The following is a 17,677-nucleotide window of genomic DNA, read 5'->3' on the forward strand; positions in this document are numbered from 1 at the left end:
TTAGTGCTATGTCAAGGGGATTGGCTTTATTTATTGACTATGCCCATTATTTATGGGGTTCGTGGTCCTCAAAGCTCAAATTTGATTTTTAGAAATGAAACCAATAAATAATAACCAGCCATTTGATTTATCAGCTCAGAGAGGGGAGGGCATGATTTCCAGTTGGAACATTCTGAAAGAACCAGATGCTCTTCTCAAAAAATTGGAATGAAATTCTTGTTCTGTCGCTCTGTAGTAATTGGGAGATCTAGGTCTGGCCAGTTTAAATAGAATCACGTAAGGAAATAAAATGCACCAGCTACTCCCGTGTCCTAGTCTCTAGATTTGCCTACATTTCTACACCCCCCCCCCAATCTTTCAGACCTAGGACCATGCACAGGGCTTGGCCATTTATAACTCAGGCTTCTGGGCCAGATTCCTAGTCACCAACATAAATTTGGTTAAATGTTCTAATGTCCCCCACATTAATCATGTAAAACCAGTAGACAGATGTTGTTAAGCATTTGGACCTAAATGATAGAAGCCATACCAGAAATCTTGCAAATTCATTCACTCAGTGACCATACATAGCAGAGCACATCTGGCAATTCTGAACACATCTGGCATTAGCTGAGGGCCACCCAGAAGATGCCATCTCTCCTGCCTTATTCATTTAGGAGATGATTTTTTTCACCCAATTTGGATAGAGAGGGAAATTGTTGAGCTTAAAATCACAAGACTAGAGAGGGTCTTTCAGACCAATGGCATAGCTTTTCCAAGTCTTTGACCACCAGACCCCAGACTCTTGGGACTCAGGTTCTTTTTCTCCCAGATAAGTGGGTAATCAAGCTTATATAGGGAATAAAGTATCCTCAGCCCAGTGAGAGTCTGAGGAGTTAAGTGTAAATCAGTCAGATGGGAGGCTGTCGAGCCAGGACTTGAACACAGGGAGGGGAAAGGCTTAGATCTTTCGGTAACCTAAGTAAACAGAGAGAAGCAGTTACCTGGAGGGGGTGTGAACTGTTAATTATTAAGATAAAATAATCAGCACAAATGATTATTTAAAAAAGGATTGTGGTTATGAACATTAGTTTGAATTTAGCCATTTAATGCCATGATCTATAGTATCCTGAGGTATGAATTGCCTTTGTTCTCCAATCTCAGGAGTCTATTCATGTTTGTGGGTTTGTTGAGAAGGAGAAAACACAAAGTCTCCTAGCTGAGGGACATTAAGAAATCCTCTGTGGACTTCCCCCAACTTTATTTCCTACAAAATTACAGTGATATAGTCATATCCCAACTCCTCTCATCCCCCTTTCCACCCCTTGGCTTCTAACCCATGCAGCTCTCCTTGGCTAAATAGGCTGGGGAGATCCTTACGCCATTCAGGATGAGGAATTTCAGGCAGGGTTTGTTTTTTGTTTAAAAAACTCCTTGATTCAAGCATTGCCAATTGTGTCACCTATCAACCATGCTCACCATGAAACAGTGGCCTGGGCTCCTAGCCTCACAAGAGGCCCAAGGAGAGATACTCTGGATTCATGATGGTGCTATTGATCTTGATTAATCAAGGGGTAGAAAAGAACAGTGGTTTGATCTTTGAAGTGGAATTGTTATAATAAAGGGAGGATCTAGGAAATGTTTTAAGAACATGAAGCACATGTACATGTATGGACTGAAAAAACTCTAAGTCTGGCAGCACCAGTTTAATGCCATTCAGGTGGGGAAGAAAAGAAGTGAAGTGGTGTGGGAATTTTTGGGGAGTAAAGAGGACTTTAAAAGACTGAGTTACAATTTTAGTCTGAATCATAAAGGAAAGAAAACTTAGAGATGGTCTAAGGATTTAGAGTTGGGAGGCCTGGATTTAAGGCCACTTACTGACTTTGTCCTCAGCTGTAAAATGAGAATACTACTACTACTACTGACTGCATTGCGGCAGCTGTAAAGTTCAAATAAGAAACTATACTAGATATATAAAAATGAATTTGTAAACTACAAAGTGTATAAGATGCAGCTATTGTTATCTACTCATCCAATGGGAGTCCTGGAGAAAGACATGATAACTAGAAAAATGTAATGTAGATGAATAAATAGCAAATAAATTTCCTCCAAGGGCAAAATAACTGGAATGGTCATCTTTGTTTTATGATAATAGGTTCAAAGAGCTAGGGATGTTTGGTTTAAAAAAGAGAAGACTTAGGTGGGCAGGATACAGGATAGCTGTCTTCAAATATCTGAAGGACTCTCCTAAGAAAGAGAGATTAAGCCTATTGGTCCCAGAGAACAAAAGTAGGAGCAATTGTAATAAGGAAAATTTAGGCTAGAAAGAAAACATCTTAATGATTAGAAATATCCAGAAGGAGAATGAGCTCTTTCAAGAGATAGTGTGGTCCCTTTTAATGGAGGTCTTTTTAATAAAGACTGGATGACCACTCCTGAGGTGTGTTGTTGGGGTCATGTTCAGGTATAGGTTGGACTCAGCTACTGAAATCTCTTCTGTCTGTGGAGCTTTGTAGCTCATTAGACCGTCAGATCTTTTTCAGATGAATTATATTTTAGCTTTGCCTCCTCTATTTTGTATTCATGATGTTCAATTTTTAAACCCAAATGTGAGACTGACATTGGTCCCCATTAGATTTCATCTTCTTCAATTTAGTTTAATAGCCAGAATTCTGGGTGGAAATCTTTTTGAATCATCATAATGTCCTCCAGAGCAAGACAAAATACAAACATGTGTATGCATATGTGTGTATATATATAAGTATATATGTGTGTGTGTGTATTTTTAAACACATTTATGTGTCCAAAATCATTGACAAAATTGGTAAGTGGCACACAGCCAATTAGTTTCCTGAGGCATGGCTGCCTTTGAAACTCTTAATGTCGGCTATAAGTTTGTCCGGCAATTCATACACTTCCAAGTCTACCTAATTGTACTATGCTTAACTTACCTCTTTCTCTCTCTTTTCCACAAGACTATACTGAAAGATTTTATTAACTAATTGAGAAATCTTCTGTGGACCTAATATCTATATTATTCCCTAGTGTGATACACTGGAAAGAATGTTAACTCTTCCTGTGTGATCTTGGGGCTGTTAATTAACTTCACTGGGCTTCAGTTTCCTTATCTGTAAAATGAGAGGATGAGACTAGATGAGACAGCCTCAGGGATGCTTTCCATTCCTATACTGATGATCCTAGAATACTGAAAAAGAAAGGATTTGTCTAAAATTTCTAGATCTTGATCAAACCATGCTTGTTCTTTGTGATTGCTGTTTCTTCTTCTAAATGTTCATTAACCTACCTTCTGAAATGTTTTCAAAATAAAGTTTAAATTATGAAACTATTCTCTTTAATTTAAAATATCAGGACCTCTGTTCTTTCCCCATTCCTGTGCTACACTACCTCTTTTCTCAATCTTTCAGATAAAGACATCAGATCTACTGGTTCTTTCAGTCCCTGAAAATGTAGTTAATTTGTTTGAACTTGTCAGGGGTAGTATGTTTTCTTATAATCTCAACTTCTTTTAGGTATACTCCCTACAAACCACATATGTTCTGTCCTTTTAAGTTAGTTATATTCCCTATTGACCTTTCTTCTGTCCTCTGAAGTCCAAAGATCAATCTCATTGATAGAAAAAATAGAGGCAAAATAGGAATTTAGCTACTACTCTACTTTATCTCTGTCATCAATTATTATTATTCCCTTTCTTCCAAGCAACAGTCCTAACTCTCTATGATCTTAGTTCTGTTGCCCAGTAAAATTCAAACCCTTTCACCATATTTGTAATCCTTAGCTTCCTTGCCAGTGTCTTTAACACCTTTGGCACTCTTGGCACTCTTCTTACAAGGTAATTCCATGGCATGAGTCATCTTCTTTTTTACACATCCTCTGCCACCTGTCCTTGTTTTTTTTTCTGTTACATGTCATCATAAGATTTAAGTTGGCTAGAGTTCTGTCTACATTTTTAGAATATATTTTTAGAACCCCCTTTTATTCCTCTTCATAAAAATATTTTTTGTATCCTTAGAAAAGAAGTTCTTAAAATAGGATCCATTAACTTTTTCAAAACATCTTCCATCTTAGAATCAATACTGTGCTTTAGTTCCAAAACAGAAGACCAGCAAGGGCTAAGCAATGATGGTTAAGTGACATGCACAGGGTCACACAGTTAGGAAGTATCTGAGGCTAGATTTGAATTGAAGACCTCCTGCCTCCAGGCCTGGCTGTCAATCCACTGAATCATGTAGTACCCTCCACATTAACTTAAAATTGTTTTTTAATAATTTCAGTATAATTTATTTCCTTTGTAGTCCTCTGTATTATATTTTGAACATTTAAAAAAAATTATTCTGAGAAGGGGTCCCTAGGTTTCATCAGCCTACCAAAGAAACAAACAACCATGGCACCAGAAGGTTAAGAACCTCTGTCTCAGAATTTCATTCTTGAAACCTTTCTATTTTTCCTGAACTGAATTCTCCTGTAGAATGTTAGGTGACATGATCCTATCTATAGTTCTTCTTAGCCTTTGAAATCTGTTTTCACAAATCTAAGTACCTATAAAACTCTGGATGGTTTTCCTTTCCTTTGTCACAAACTTTAAGATGGAATAAGCACAGTCCCTTCAGGTTCCAAACATTTCTCCTGTAGTGACCAGATCCTCACTGCTGGCATGAATTCAATCCAGAACAGCATCTCATCTTGTTGCTTCCTCTATCTTTTAGAGGAGGAAATTATCATTAAAGCATATCAAGAAATTATTAATTGCTCTGCTTTTGGCAGAGATAACTCTTGCACATGTCTGGATTAATTGAACTTCTCCATCACTTCTCCATCATGCCTCAGTGGGGACTTATGATTTGTTTCTGAATACATAAACATGTTCACTTCAGTTTCTCCCTTCATTGAACTTTAGACAAACTCTACTTTGATTTTCTGGCTTTTCTTGAGTGTGTATACCTTCTTAAAAAACAAAACCCTTACCTTCTATTTTAGAATTAATACTATGTATTGGTTCCAAAGCAGAAGAGCAATAAGGGCTAGGTAAACTGGGATTAAGGAATTTAGCCAGAGTCACACAGATAGGATATTACGGGATACATATTTGAACCCAGGACCTGGTCTCTAGACTGACTCTCAATCCAGTGTGCCACCTAGTTGCCCCCATGACTTCTTAATATATATTGCCAGCCTACCCTTCTTCCCTTTTGCCTGTTCTATTCCAGTATACTCCTTCAAGCAGTATTCTGGTAACAAACCTCATCCTAATGAATCTTAACAATATCTGTGAGATCAAATTTGGCCCTTATAGTTAGATTCTATTAAACTTATTTGTTACCTATTGTCACTGTTCAGTCATTTCTGTAGTTTTGACTCTTTGTGACCCCATTTGGGGTTTTCTTGGCAAAGATACTGTAGTAGTCTGCTATTTCTTTCCAGCTCTTTTTGCAGAGGAGGAGACTGAGGCTTAAGTTAAGTGACTTGCCCAGGGTTCCTGAGCAAGAAGTGGATGAGCTCAAATTTGAACTCAGGAAGATGAGTCACTTAGCCACTTCAGTACTTTCTATGTTATCTGTACTTTGTGCATTTGTTCCCTTCACTTCCTTTTTAGCTATTTCATGAGGGGATATTTTTAATAATCTTCCACTATCCTCCTCAGGAAGAGATAAAAAGCAAGTTTGTACTCTCCACCAGTGTTGCCCTTAGCTGCTCTGTTGCTCCACTTGACAATAAAATCAAGAATGTGTTAGATGGGACAGTTGCTAGACTCTTGGTCCCTTGTCATGGTGACTGATTTATGGAGTGAACCTTCCTTAGTCAACATTTATTAAACATTTATTATGAGCTAAAACTGATAATTATCATTTCATGTGTCTCTCTTGTCTGTTACCCTTTTTTTCAGCATCAACAGCTTCTGTTGTTCAGCTTGGAGCACATCATTTAACTTTACTTTTAGAATTTCTTTTTATTTGTATATGAACATATATGCACAGACATACATAGACACATATTCCTTCAAAAGAACCTCCTGAGATCTATGGTGCAAGTGTACATACTTCACCATTTTGCAAAATGAGACTTAAAAAGGGAAGGTGACTTTATTGTAGTCATAAAAGCTACTAGATAGTAGAGCCAGAGCCAAGGTTCCAACCCACCTCCCCAATCTACCTCAGTGTTCTTTCTTGTGTGTCTTGCTGGTTTGAAAGAGGGGAAATGGGAATCCCCTTGGTCTCAGCACTCTACTCAGGTTTGTTCTTTTCTTGCAGAGGTACCGAAAACAGAACAGACCTTCGAGGAGCGCCTGATCCTCAAAGCTTTCCTGCTGAAGTTCGTCAATGCCTATTCCCCAATTTTCTACGTGGCCTTTTTCAAAGGGAGGTAGGCATTGTTTGGTGCAGAGGGATGTTTCTCCAATATTTTTCAATGCAACCCACTCGTAGGTCTCCAGTAGGCTGTACATCCCTTCAGGAGTGGAAGTATCCCATTTGAGTATCATCCTCTGCCCATCTAAACAATTGTGTTGAAGGGGCTACTTGATTTCCCTAGATCAGTTATGGCATGGTATGGTGAAATGAATGTTGAGCTTAGAATTTTTACTACTTTGGTTTCTTAATCTTTGAAGTAGGGATAGGAATTTTTAAATTGCATCTTGTCAAGTAAAACAATGTCCCCTTTGTTCTGTAGAGGGCACCAGCATTCTGTCCATTACCCAAGCTTGAAACTTAAGGATCATCCTTGATTTTTTTCTTTTCTCTCACCTTCTACATCCAATTAGTTAACAAATATTGTCAGTCCTGTTTAGTGGCAGCATAGTGGAAAGTATGAATTTTAAGTCAGGAAAAGACCTGGCTCTGGTTTGTGCCAGCTGTATGATCTTGGATGAATTATTTAATCTGTTCCTCTTTTTAAAAATATTTTTTCTCTTTAAAATGACAAATATTTTTTATTAGTTTGTCTCTACACTACTTCCACAATTAAACAATTAAAAAATAAAAACCAAATCTTTGGTACATAGCTATGTAGTTCAGCAAAACAAATTTCTAACTTTTTGTCATTGTGTAGTCAGTTCAGGCATGTCTGGTTTTTCATGACCCCATTTATGTTTTTTTTTTGGCAAAGAATGGTTTGATCTTTCTTTCTCCAGCTCATTTTACATATGGGGAAATCAAGGCAAGAGGGTTAAGCGACTTGTCTAGGGTCATACATCTTGCAAGTGTCTGAGGCCAGATTTTAGCTTAAGTCTCCCTAACTCCAAGCCCAGTGTTCCAAACACATTGTGTCCAAATATGTATTCCTTCCTGCATTTGAAGTTTGTCACTTCTCTGTTAGTAAGGTAAGTGGTGTATTTCATTTTTATTCTTTGGAAATGAAAGTTTTGAAACCATGGGTTTTATCATTGTATTGGCCAGAGTTCTAAAGACTTTCAAAGTTGTTTTCTCTCTCATGTTATCCTTGTAAATATTGTCCATTTCCTCATTCCTTATGGCACAATAACATTTCATTAGATTCTTAAACCACAATTCATTTAGCCATTCCTCAATAGGAGAGAAGTCTCTTAAGTTCTTGATTATTCTCTACTACAAAAGGATCTGCTGCAGATATTTTTGTACTTATAGATCCTTTTTTTTTCTCCCTTTGATTTCCTTGAGGTGTAGACCATGTACTGGGATGGCTGGGGATACACAAAAGACATGCATAGATTGGTACCTTTCTGGCACAGTTCTAAGTTGCTTTCCAAAAGGTCTGGATCAAAGTCACAGCTCACCAATATGGCAGAATGTACCTATTTCCCCACTACCCCTCCATTAAGTTTATTTATTTGTAAAAGAAATATAGGAACATCTGCTTTATGGTAGATAAGGTTCACAACAGATCAAATTAGATAATATATAGAAAGTTCTTTGATATTTATCAACATCACAGAGCTAAAAGAACTCTTCTTTTTTCTTGTACTTCAATAATAATTCTCCTTTTCATTTCTAATGCAAGCACTATAGTTTCTTCCTACCTATCTTCTTGTTTAGATGATTATAATAGCCTCTTAATGAATTTTCTGCCTTCTATCTGTGCCTTTTTCATTTCATCCTTCACAGCTGTCTGAGTTATCTTCTTAATGTACTTTTCTAATTACTTAATTTGTATACTTGAAAACCTTCTTTCTGTATTGTTTAGTGAATTCAAGTAAAAAAATTACTTATCCTGGCAATCAAGGCTCTCTGTAATCTGACTGAAACCTGTTTTTACATTGTTATCTTTTATTGTTCTCATTTATCTATTCTTCCAGCCAAACTGAACCATTTCAGAACCCATGTTTTCAGCCTGCTCCCATCTGTATCTATAAGTTTCCTAATGCTAATGTTCAGACATATTTGCATTCTTTTTTGATCCTCGGAAGGACTAAAATCAAATTCCCCTTCTTTTTAAAAAATATTTTTTATTTCAATAACAAATTCATACATAAGTTTTTCAAAGTTATATGATTCATATTGTCTTCCTCCTTTCTTCCCTCCCTCTTCCCACAGTTGACAAGCAATTCCACTGGGTTATATGTGTTCAAATTCCCCTTCCTAGACCCTCTGTTCTCTGCTGTCCCCAGATAAAAGCTGAAAGAAGCCTGCCTGGTGAGGGATATTATTGTAACATTTAACAAACATTTATTAAATAACTATGTTGTCTGCATTAATAGACTAGACCTCTCTTGTTCCCCACTTGGTACTAAAAGATCTAGCTTCTGCCCTCCCCTATCCGAAATCAAAATTAAATAAGCCAATAAAGAACTCACTAAATAAAAAATCCATAGGGGAGGCAGCTGGGTAGCTCAATGGATTGAGAGCCAGGCCTAGAGACGGGAGGTCCTAAGTTCAAATCTGGCCTCAGACACTTCCCAGCTGTGTAACCCTGGGCAAGTCAGTTGACCCCCATTCTCTTACTGTTCTTCTTCCTTGGGACTAATACATAGTATTGATTCTAAGATGGAAGGTAAGAGTTTAAAAAAAAGATTCGGGTTAGAAGACTGAAAATCAGACCCTAGTCAAAGTCAGGAATTCCCAAAGGCAACTAAATAGATGGCCAGACAGGACACTGTGAGTGAATGGAGTCTGATACTAAAATGTCCGAAGCCAGTAGGAGGTTGGTGTTGAGCAAGCAAGATACCAAGAGTCTTTTTGTGTCCTTAGCATGCTCTATCTCAAAACCCAGATTTTCTTCCAGAAACTTTGAGATAGTGCTCAGAAAGGGGAATACAGTAATTCCTCATCTAGATTTTGAGTTTCATATAAGGAAAGAATTTTAAAGCATAAGAATCTGCAGTTTCTGATTCTAGGAATTTCTGTATCAAACTTTAGATACTTTGGTGCCTTTATTTTTCCCCATGGAAAGATCATGTTCTTGCAAAGTGTGATATTATTTGCATAGTGAACTGGTCATTCTATTAACTAGTGGAAGAAGAGGCATAAGTCATACAAACCACTAGTGAATCCAAATGACACACTGCTTTAAGCAGGAATATCAGCCTAGGGTCAGTGGCAGACCCATTCAGGCAGCTTTAGTGCTAAAGCAAGGGCAAGGACCTAAGTAAAATGATCCACAAATTGCACTGGGAACAGTCAAAGAAGGCTGGAATGATTGCTACTTTTCATGAAAATTGAACCTGAAGATGATTAACTTTCTCTCTCTTGAAATTACTTTGTATTTACTTACTTGTATATGTGTTCTACTCTCAGCCAACCTACCAATGGAGTATAAGCTCTTTAAGAGAAAGGATTATTTTATTTTTTAAGAATTTTATGTCATGCTATTTAATTTATTTTACTTTTATATCCTTAGTCCCAAACATGGAGCCTTGCAGAGAGTGGGCACTAAATAAATATTTGATAGCTCAAATGAATCAAACCAGAGTCAAATGTCAAAGAAGCTGCAGAGGGGTGTGTGTGTGTGTGTGTGTGTGTGTGTGTGTGTGTGTGTGTGTGTGTGTGTGTTTGTGATATAATTCAAGGGACAAATAACAGTTTATGTCTCAGGGAAATGGAATAATTCTGGAGAGATGATGGAATCACATGAACTCATAGTTGAAAAGGACCTTAGAGTTACCCATTGACATGCATTTATAAGGAACGTAAATGTTTTATATTGGACTCAAAGTCACAGAGACATGAATTCAAATATTGCCTTAGACACTTATTAGATCCTTTATATTGGACAAATCACTTTTAATTCTTTCTAAGCCTCAGTTTCCTCATCTGCAAAATGAGAATCACAATGACCCCTTCATTACAGAGTTGTTGTGAGGATCAAACAAGATAATATGGAAAATATTTTGCAAATCTTAAAAAGAATTATATAAACATTAGTTTTTATTGATATTGGGCACTTCTATTGTGTCTAAAACTATGCTAGACACTATATTTTTGAATGACAAAGGGAGACAATACTCATCCTTAAGGAGCTCTCATTCTACTAGAGGGAATATTATATGTTTATAGATAAATAAGCACAGAATCTATACAAAACAAATACATGAATGACTGTGCAAATCTCCCTCCCTCAAATCCAATTCATACACAAGTCAAGATATCTTGATTTCACTGATCTTCTTTGAAAATGAAGTACGAACAATAATAACATGTTGATTTCAGGAGAGGCTAACCCCTGGGGAAATCAGAAAAGGTTTCTTTAAGATGGTAGCAATTGAATCAAATTAGAAAGGTCTTTTACTGCCTAATATAGGACTTTGAGTTTCATACTAAGGTCAACTGGAAGACAGCGAGGATACATTGCATGAAGGAGGGATGTGGCCACATTTGTGCTTTAGGAATATCACTTTGGCAACTGTGTGGAAGATGAATTGAAGAGGGGACAGTCTGGCTACAGGGAGACCATTTATTAAGTTTTTATAGGAAATGTGATAAATGTGAAAAATGATAAATGTCCAGACTAGTACAGTTGTAGTGTGAGTAGAGAGAAAGAAACAGATGTGAGATTTTGAGTAGGTGAGATCAGCAAGCCTTGGCAACCAGATATGGGCAGAGGGATGGGTAGTGAAGTATCAAGAATGACTCCTTGGTTATGAACCTAAATGCTTGAAAGAATGGTGTTTCCTTGAGTGAATTAGTTCTTTAATTCAACTAATAATGAAACAGGAATCATGCGTTGCAATACTGTATAACCTCAAAATGATGTCGAATAGAATGCTAGGCCTGGAGTTAGGAAGTCTCATCTTCATGAATTCTAATCCAGCCTCAGACACTTACTGGCTATGAGATCCTGATGAGCAAGTCACTTAACCCTGTTGGTCTCAGTTTCCTCATCTGTCAAGTGAACTAGAGAAGGAAATGGCAAATGACTCCAGTATCTCTGTCAAGAAAATCCCAAATGCAGTCACAGAGACTCAGACACAACTGAAAAACAAATAACAGATGATGTCATCTTTTCTTGAAGACCTCTAATGATAGGGTACTCACTAGAGTCCAAGCAAGTCCCTTCTACTGATGGAGAGCCTTAATTGTAAAGAAGTTTTTGTTTGACTTCAGGCCCAAATCTGCCTCTCTGAACCTTCCAAAGATTTCCCCTACTTTTGCCCTTTAGAGCTAAACAGAATAAGTTTAGCTTCTTTCCTCCATGTGGCTCTTCAGATACTTGAGAATAGCAATCATGTCTCCTCAATTTGTCTCTACTCTTAGTTAAATAGATCCAATTCTGCCCAAAGGGTGCTAAAAGACTGTCTGCCCTTTGATCCAGCCATAGCACTGCTGGGTTTGTACCCCAAGAGATAATAAGGAAAAAGACCTGTACAAAAATATTTATAGTCACACTCTTTGTGGTGGCAAAAAAAAAAATTGAAAATGAGGGGATGCTCTTTTGTTGGAGAATAGCTGAACAAATTGTGGTATATGTTGGTGATAGAATACTATTGTGCTCAAAGGAATAATAAAGTGGAAGAATTTCATGTGAACTGTAATGACCTCCAGGAATTGATGCAGAGTGAGAGGAACAGAATCAGGAGAACAATGTACACAGAGACTGATACACTGTGGTACAATCGAAGGTAATGGACTTCTCCATTAGTGGCAATGCAGCGACCCTGAACAACTTGGAGGGATCTACGAGAAAGAACACTATCCACATCCAGAGGAAAAACTGTGGGAGTAGAAACACAGAAGAAAAACAACTGCTTGATCACATGGGTCGATGGGGATATGATTGGGGATGTAGACTCTAAATGATCATCCTAGTGCAAACATCAACAATATGGAAATAGGTTCTGATCAAGGACACATGTAATACCCAGTGGAATTGCGTGTTGGATATGGAAAGGGGTTGGGAGAGGGGATGGAAAGAATATATTCTTATAACCAAGGAATAATATTCTAAATTGACTAATTAAATAAAAATTTCAAAAATGAATAATAAAAATAAGCAGATCAAATTCTTCTGACTGATCATTATACAACTGTTTCCCATTCCTTGGTTTCCTCTTTACTCTTCTCTGACTGTTCTGTAATATTTAATGGTTCTCCTAAAATGTGGCTCCAGGAAAGGAACAAAATATTCCTAATAGTTGAACTAAGATAAAATACAAAAGGATTATTGCTTCACTAGTCTGGACACTGTTTCTATTAATTCAACATAAACTTATATTTAGATTTTTGGGAATCCATATAATATTTTTGACTTGAATCACCCCTTTATTTTAGTCCATTAAAAATCTCAGTTCTTTTTCTTATGTGCTATCATTTTGCCTCATTTCCTTCATTTCCAATTGGGGAGCCTTAGGGTAGCTAGGTGGTGCAGAGGAGAGAATACAGGAAGTTCCTGGAGTCAGGAAGATTCATCTTCCTAAATTCAAATCTGGCTTCAGACACTTACTGGCTATGTGACCTTTGGCAAGTCATTTAACCCTGTTTACCTCATTTTCCTCACCTTTCAAATGAGCTAGAGAAGGAAATGGCAAATCTCTTCAGTTTCTTTATTTAGAAGAATTCAAATAGGGTCATTAAATAATAACAATAAAGGCAAATCTCATCAGTTCTGTTTCCACAAAAGCTCTTACAATTGAACTGTTGTATTTTCTTCCACTCACATGGCCAGTACCCTAGATAAATTCCTTATCACCTCTCATCTGGACTATTGAGATAGCCTTTTGGTCTACATGATATCAGCCTCCAGTCTTTCTAGTCCATTCTCCATACAGCAACCAGAATGATCCTTCTAAAGCTCATCTCTGGCTCTGCCACTTTCTTGTTCAAAATGGTTCAGTGGCTCCCTAATTGTTCCCAGATGTCTTGCACATTGTCCCCCTTCAGTTGATCTCCTTGCTAATCTTAGAGAATTTATAAGGTTTAAAATGAGAAGGGATCCCATAGACCATCAAATCTACCCTTTCACTTCATAGCTGAGGAAACCGAGGACCAGAGCCTTGTCCAAGATGGCAAAATCTGAACTCATAGCCTTTTACTTCAGATTAAATACTTTTCCTACTATGCCATGCTTTTCACTAAGGTCCTATATCTTGCCTATACAAGACCAGGACTGAAGCCCAAGTCTTTCAACCTTGCATCACAGCCAAGCTGACTGGTCCACAGATTAATCTATTTGTTACTAGGATTGCTTTTTATTTACAACCTTCTGCCATGGATATTCACATTGATATTTAAAGAAAAAATCTAGGAGGGAGGTCATTTCACAAATGAATCATACTCTCTGTGACAGTACAGCTCTCCTTTTCCTCCCCTAATTATTCCTTTGCTTCTTAATTTCAGGTTTGTGGGCAGGCCTGGGAATTATGTCTACGTGTTTGATGGTTACCGAATGGAAGAGGTAAATGTCACCACTGTGACCACTTATATACATAGAATACCTTATTTTGTTATGTTTATTGTTATATACTATTATATACTTATATATTATATCAATATTATCACAAATTATATTATACACATAGGATACTTTATTGTGAATATTATTATTGATATGTTCTAGGTATTTTGCTTAGTGTTGAAAATAGAAATAAAAACCAAAAGACAATCCTTGGCTTCAAAGGGTTTACATTCTAATAAGGGAATTTAAAACATAAAGGGAAGCTGGAAAGGAGAAGGAAAGTGTTGATTAAGGCATGGTACCCTCATTTTGATATGGTTAGAAATTTCTAGAAGGAGCTATGAAAGCCTAGAACTAATCTCATCAAAATCCAGGGTGGTTCCAAGAGTGGGATCCCATCTCAGTTGGGCAGGATCTGCAGATGATGGCTCCAGAGAAGTATACACAGCATCGCTGGAGATATCCAGGAAATGCAGGGCATCCTCATTTCCTGGACTAATGTTTTTATATCTCCTATTCCATGAATTTTCCTTTGTATCCCCTCACAGTGTGCTCCAGGGGGATGCCTTATGGAGCTGTGCATTCAACTCAGTATCATCATGTTGGGGAAACAGCTCATTCAGAACAATATCTTTGAGATTGGAGTCCCGTAAGTACCACAGCCATTTCAGGCTTGTCTCTTTCCAACATCTTTGCTAGGTGAAATGACCCACCCACAGAACAAACTGGATATATTTCCTTTGGAATTATTGATCGATTGTATATTATATGTGGAGACGCATAAGGGAAAGACAAAGATTAAGACATATGGTTCTTGCCCATAGAAACCTTTAAAAATTTTTTTAAAAATTTAAAAAGTGACAAAGAAAGAAAATTCTTTTGGAGAGTAGAGGTAGGATGACACATAGAAATAACCAGAAAACAATACATGACCTGGTAAGAGATTAAGAGGAATGCAAAATATTCTGTTATGTCAGAAAAACAAAAATAATTGTTTCTATCTGAAATAGGACAAATATCAAGCGATGTTAATGGAGGAAATGACATTTTATCTGAATCTTTAATAGGCAGGTAAAAAAAGTAGCCCAATGTAATGAGTATTGGATTTGGAGCCAATAGACTGCAGTCAGAACCTGGTTGGATGCTTACTGGTTGTTAAATAATTTTGGACAATTTGTTTAACTTTCCAACTCTATTTTCTCATTTGCAAAATGGGAATAAGCAGTGTACCAACTTCACAGAGTCATTAGCAAGACCCTAAATTGCTAAATAAACATAATTGTTTATTACTTTATTTTGAATTTTGAAAGGTAATGATAAGGTAGGAAGGAGGAGGGCATTTTAGGCTTGTGAACAAGGGCATAGGAGAAAGAAAATGTAGGATGTCTTTATCGGGACAGTGAGTAATCCCACATATAGTATTGCTCTATAAAGTCTTTAGTATATAGTGTTATTGGATGTGAAGGTGCACATGCAGGGTCATGGCATTAAATCTCAAAAGTCCTTGAATGCCTGGCTAACTCCTTTTGACTGGAAAGCATTGAAGGCTTAAGTACATGACACTATTGTGACCAAGATGCAAGAGTACTCAGGAATTTCTAGGACCTCTTGCTGCTCTTTCCCTACTTTTAAAAATATGTAATCTGGAGGTTAGTCCACATAGTCACAGTGCAAGTGTCCCCGAAGGAGTTCCGCTTTTTCCACACTCCCTATCTTCTTGTGCCCCCAACCACCAGGTTAACTGTATGCTTACAAGACTTTGGGATGTTTCTAAGTTTGAACCTGGTAGAGGCACCAAGAAATGATAGAGGAATAAGCTTTATTTAATCCAACCAACATTTTATTTTATTTTTTCCAACAAGTATTTTAAATGCCTACTAAGTTCACAGCATTATGTTGGGCACTGAGTAAACAAGGACCAAAAAAAAAAAGATTTATTCCCTCAAGGAGTCTATATTGTACTGGAAACATGTGAACATATTGGTGGCTGAAAGATAATTTGAGAAGGAAGAGGGCATTAATGATCAGAGGCATGAAGAGGCCTCTTCATAAAGAAGGCACAGGAACAAAACATATTTTTTGTTGTTGTTGTTCATTCCTGTCCATCTCTACCTGGCCCTATTTGAGATTTTCTTGGCAAAGACACTGAAGTGGTTTCTGATTTCCTTCTCCAGCTCATTTTACAGATGAGAAAACTGAGGCAAACAGGGTTAAGTGATTTTCCCAAGGTCACATAGCTAGTAAGTGTCTGGGGTTATATTTGAGCTGAAGTCTTCATGACTCCAGAGCTAGGGACCACTGTGCAACCAAGCTGCTGAATTGAACCTTAGAGGAAGAAAAAAAAAAGATAGAATGTAAAAGAAATGCAGGAATGTGTGAGGGGTAAGGAGTTGGGATGATGTGAGACAGCCTGTGCAATGTGGAGCATGTAATGGGTACTAGTATAAAATAAGTCTCGAAAGGGAAACCAGAGCCCAGCTTTTGGGAAGACTTTAAGGGTCAAGTTAAAGAGTTTGCATGTTATTCTACTAGCAACAGGAAGCCACTGAATATTCTTAAGTAGGAGAATATCTTTAAAGATTATCCTTTAAAAGATTATTTTGGCAGCTCTGCGAAAGATAAATTGAAGGAGATAAAGCAATTTCAATCATCTTAATAGCTACCATTTACATAATGCTTTAAAGTCTGCAATTTGCTTTACAAATATCTCATTTTATCCTCACAACATCCCTGAGAGGTAGATGTTATTATTACCTCTATTTTGTTGTTCATTCATTACAGTCATGTCCTACTCACTGTAACTCCATTTGGGATTTTCTTAACAAAGACACTAGGATGGTTTGCCATTTCCTTCTCCAGCTTATTTTACAGATGAGGAAAATAAGACAAATGGGATTGAGTCTTGCCAAGTGTCACACAGCTAGTAAATGTCTGAAGCCATATTTGGGTAGATGGGTCTTCCTGATACCAAAGCCTAGCATTTTATCCACTAGATTTCCTATCTGTCTATCTCTGTTTTACAGATGAAGAAACTGAAGCTGAGAATAGTTAAATTATTTGCCTAGTCACACAGTTAATGAAATGACTGAGGCTGTATTTGAACTCAGGTCTTCCTAACTCCAAGCCCAGCATTCTATATATTGTGCTTCCTAGAGAAGTAAGGAGAACCTGAACTAAATTTGTAGCTGTGTAGAAGAGAGAAAGGATACGAGAGTTTTTGTGGAGGTAAAATTAATCACTTGGAAACCAGTGGCTATGGAGAATGAAGGAGGCATAAGAGTTGAAGATGATTCCAAGATTATAAAACTAGATTGTTGCAAAGATGGAGTACATCAATACAAATGGAAAAATGTTGAGTAGATGTTGTTACAAGGTTTAGGGGGGAAGATAATGAATTGCATTTTAGACATGTTTAATTTGAGTGGATTGTAGAACCTTCAGGGGGAGATATTCAGCAGGTTACTGACATTGAACAACTGGAATTAGAGAGGATTATGATTTTTTTTATAGATTTAGGACATATCAATGCTGAGATAACTCATAACCCCCAAGAATTTGTTGAGATACCAATAGAGCATACATAGAGAAAGAAGAAAAGAGAGACAGAAACTTGTGGATGAAGAGATAGAGGTAATCCCTGAAAGGTAACTGAAAAAGATCATTCAAAAGAACTCAGGAGAAGTTAGTATTGAGAAAGCCAAGGAAAAAGACAATATCCCAGAAGTAGGAATGTTACATAATATTCAAAGTTAGAAAGGTTAAAAAAGCATGAGAACTGAGGAAAAACTATAAGATTTGGTGATTAAAAGTCATTTATGAACTCAGAAAGAAACATTTCCATCAAGTTACAGAACTGGAAGCCAATTACAAAGAGGTGGGAAAC

The 17,677-nt window shown here is 37.1% G+C and overlaps 1 protein-coding gene across 1 annotated transcript in view; it reads left to right on the top strand.

Annotated features, from left to right (window-relative positions):
- The window catches only part of ANO2 (anoctamin 2), a 532,091-nt gene that overhangs the window by 426,659 nt on the left and 87,755 nt on the right, over positions 1-17,677 (top strand). Inside the window, exons 15-17 of the mRNA XM_056799271.1 lie at positions 6,246-6,357; positions 13,737-13,794; positions 14,343-14,443. Coding sequence (XP_056655249.1) covers positions 6,246-6,357; positions 13,737-13,794; positions 14,343-14,443 — 271 coding nt within the window. The remainder of the gene's footprint in view (positions 1-6,245; positions 6,358-13,736; positions 13,795-14,342; positions 14,444-17,677) is intronic.

The sequence above is a fragment of the Monodelphis domestica genome, chromosome 5 (genome assembly GCF_027887165.1).
Source record: "Monodelphis domestica isolate mMonDom1 chromosome 5, mMonDom1.pri, whole genome shotgun sequence".
Lineage (NCBI taxonomy): Eukaryota > Metazoa > Chordata > Mammalia > Didelphimorphia > Didelphidae > Monodelphis > Monodelphis domestica.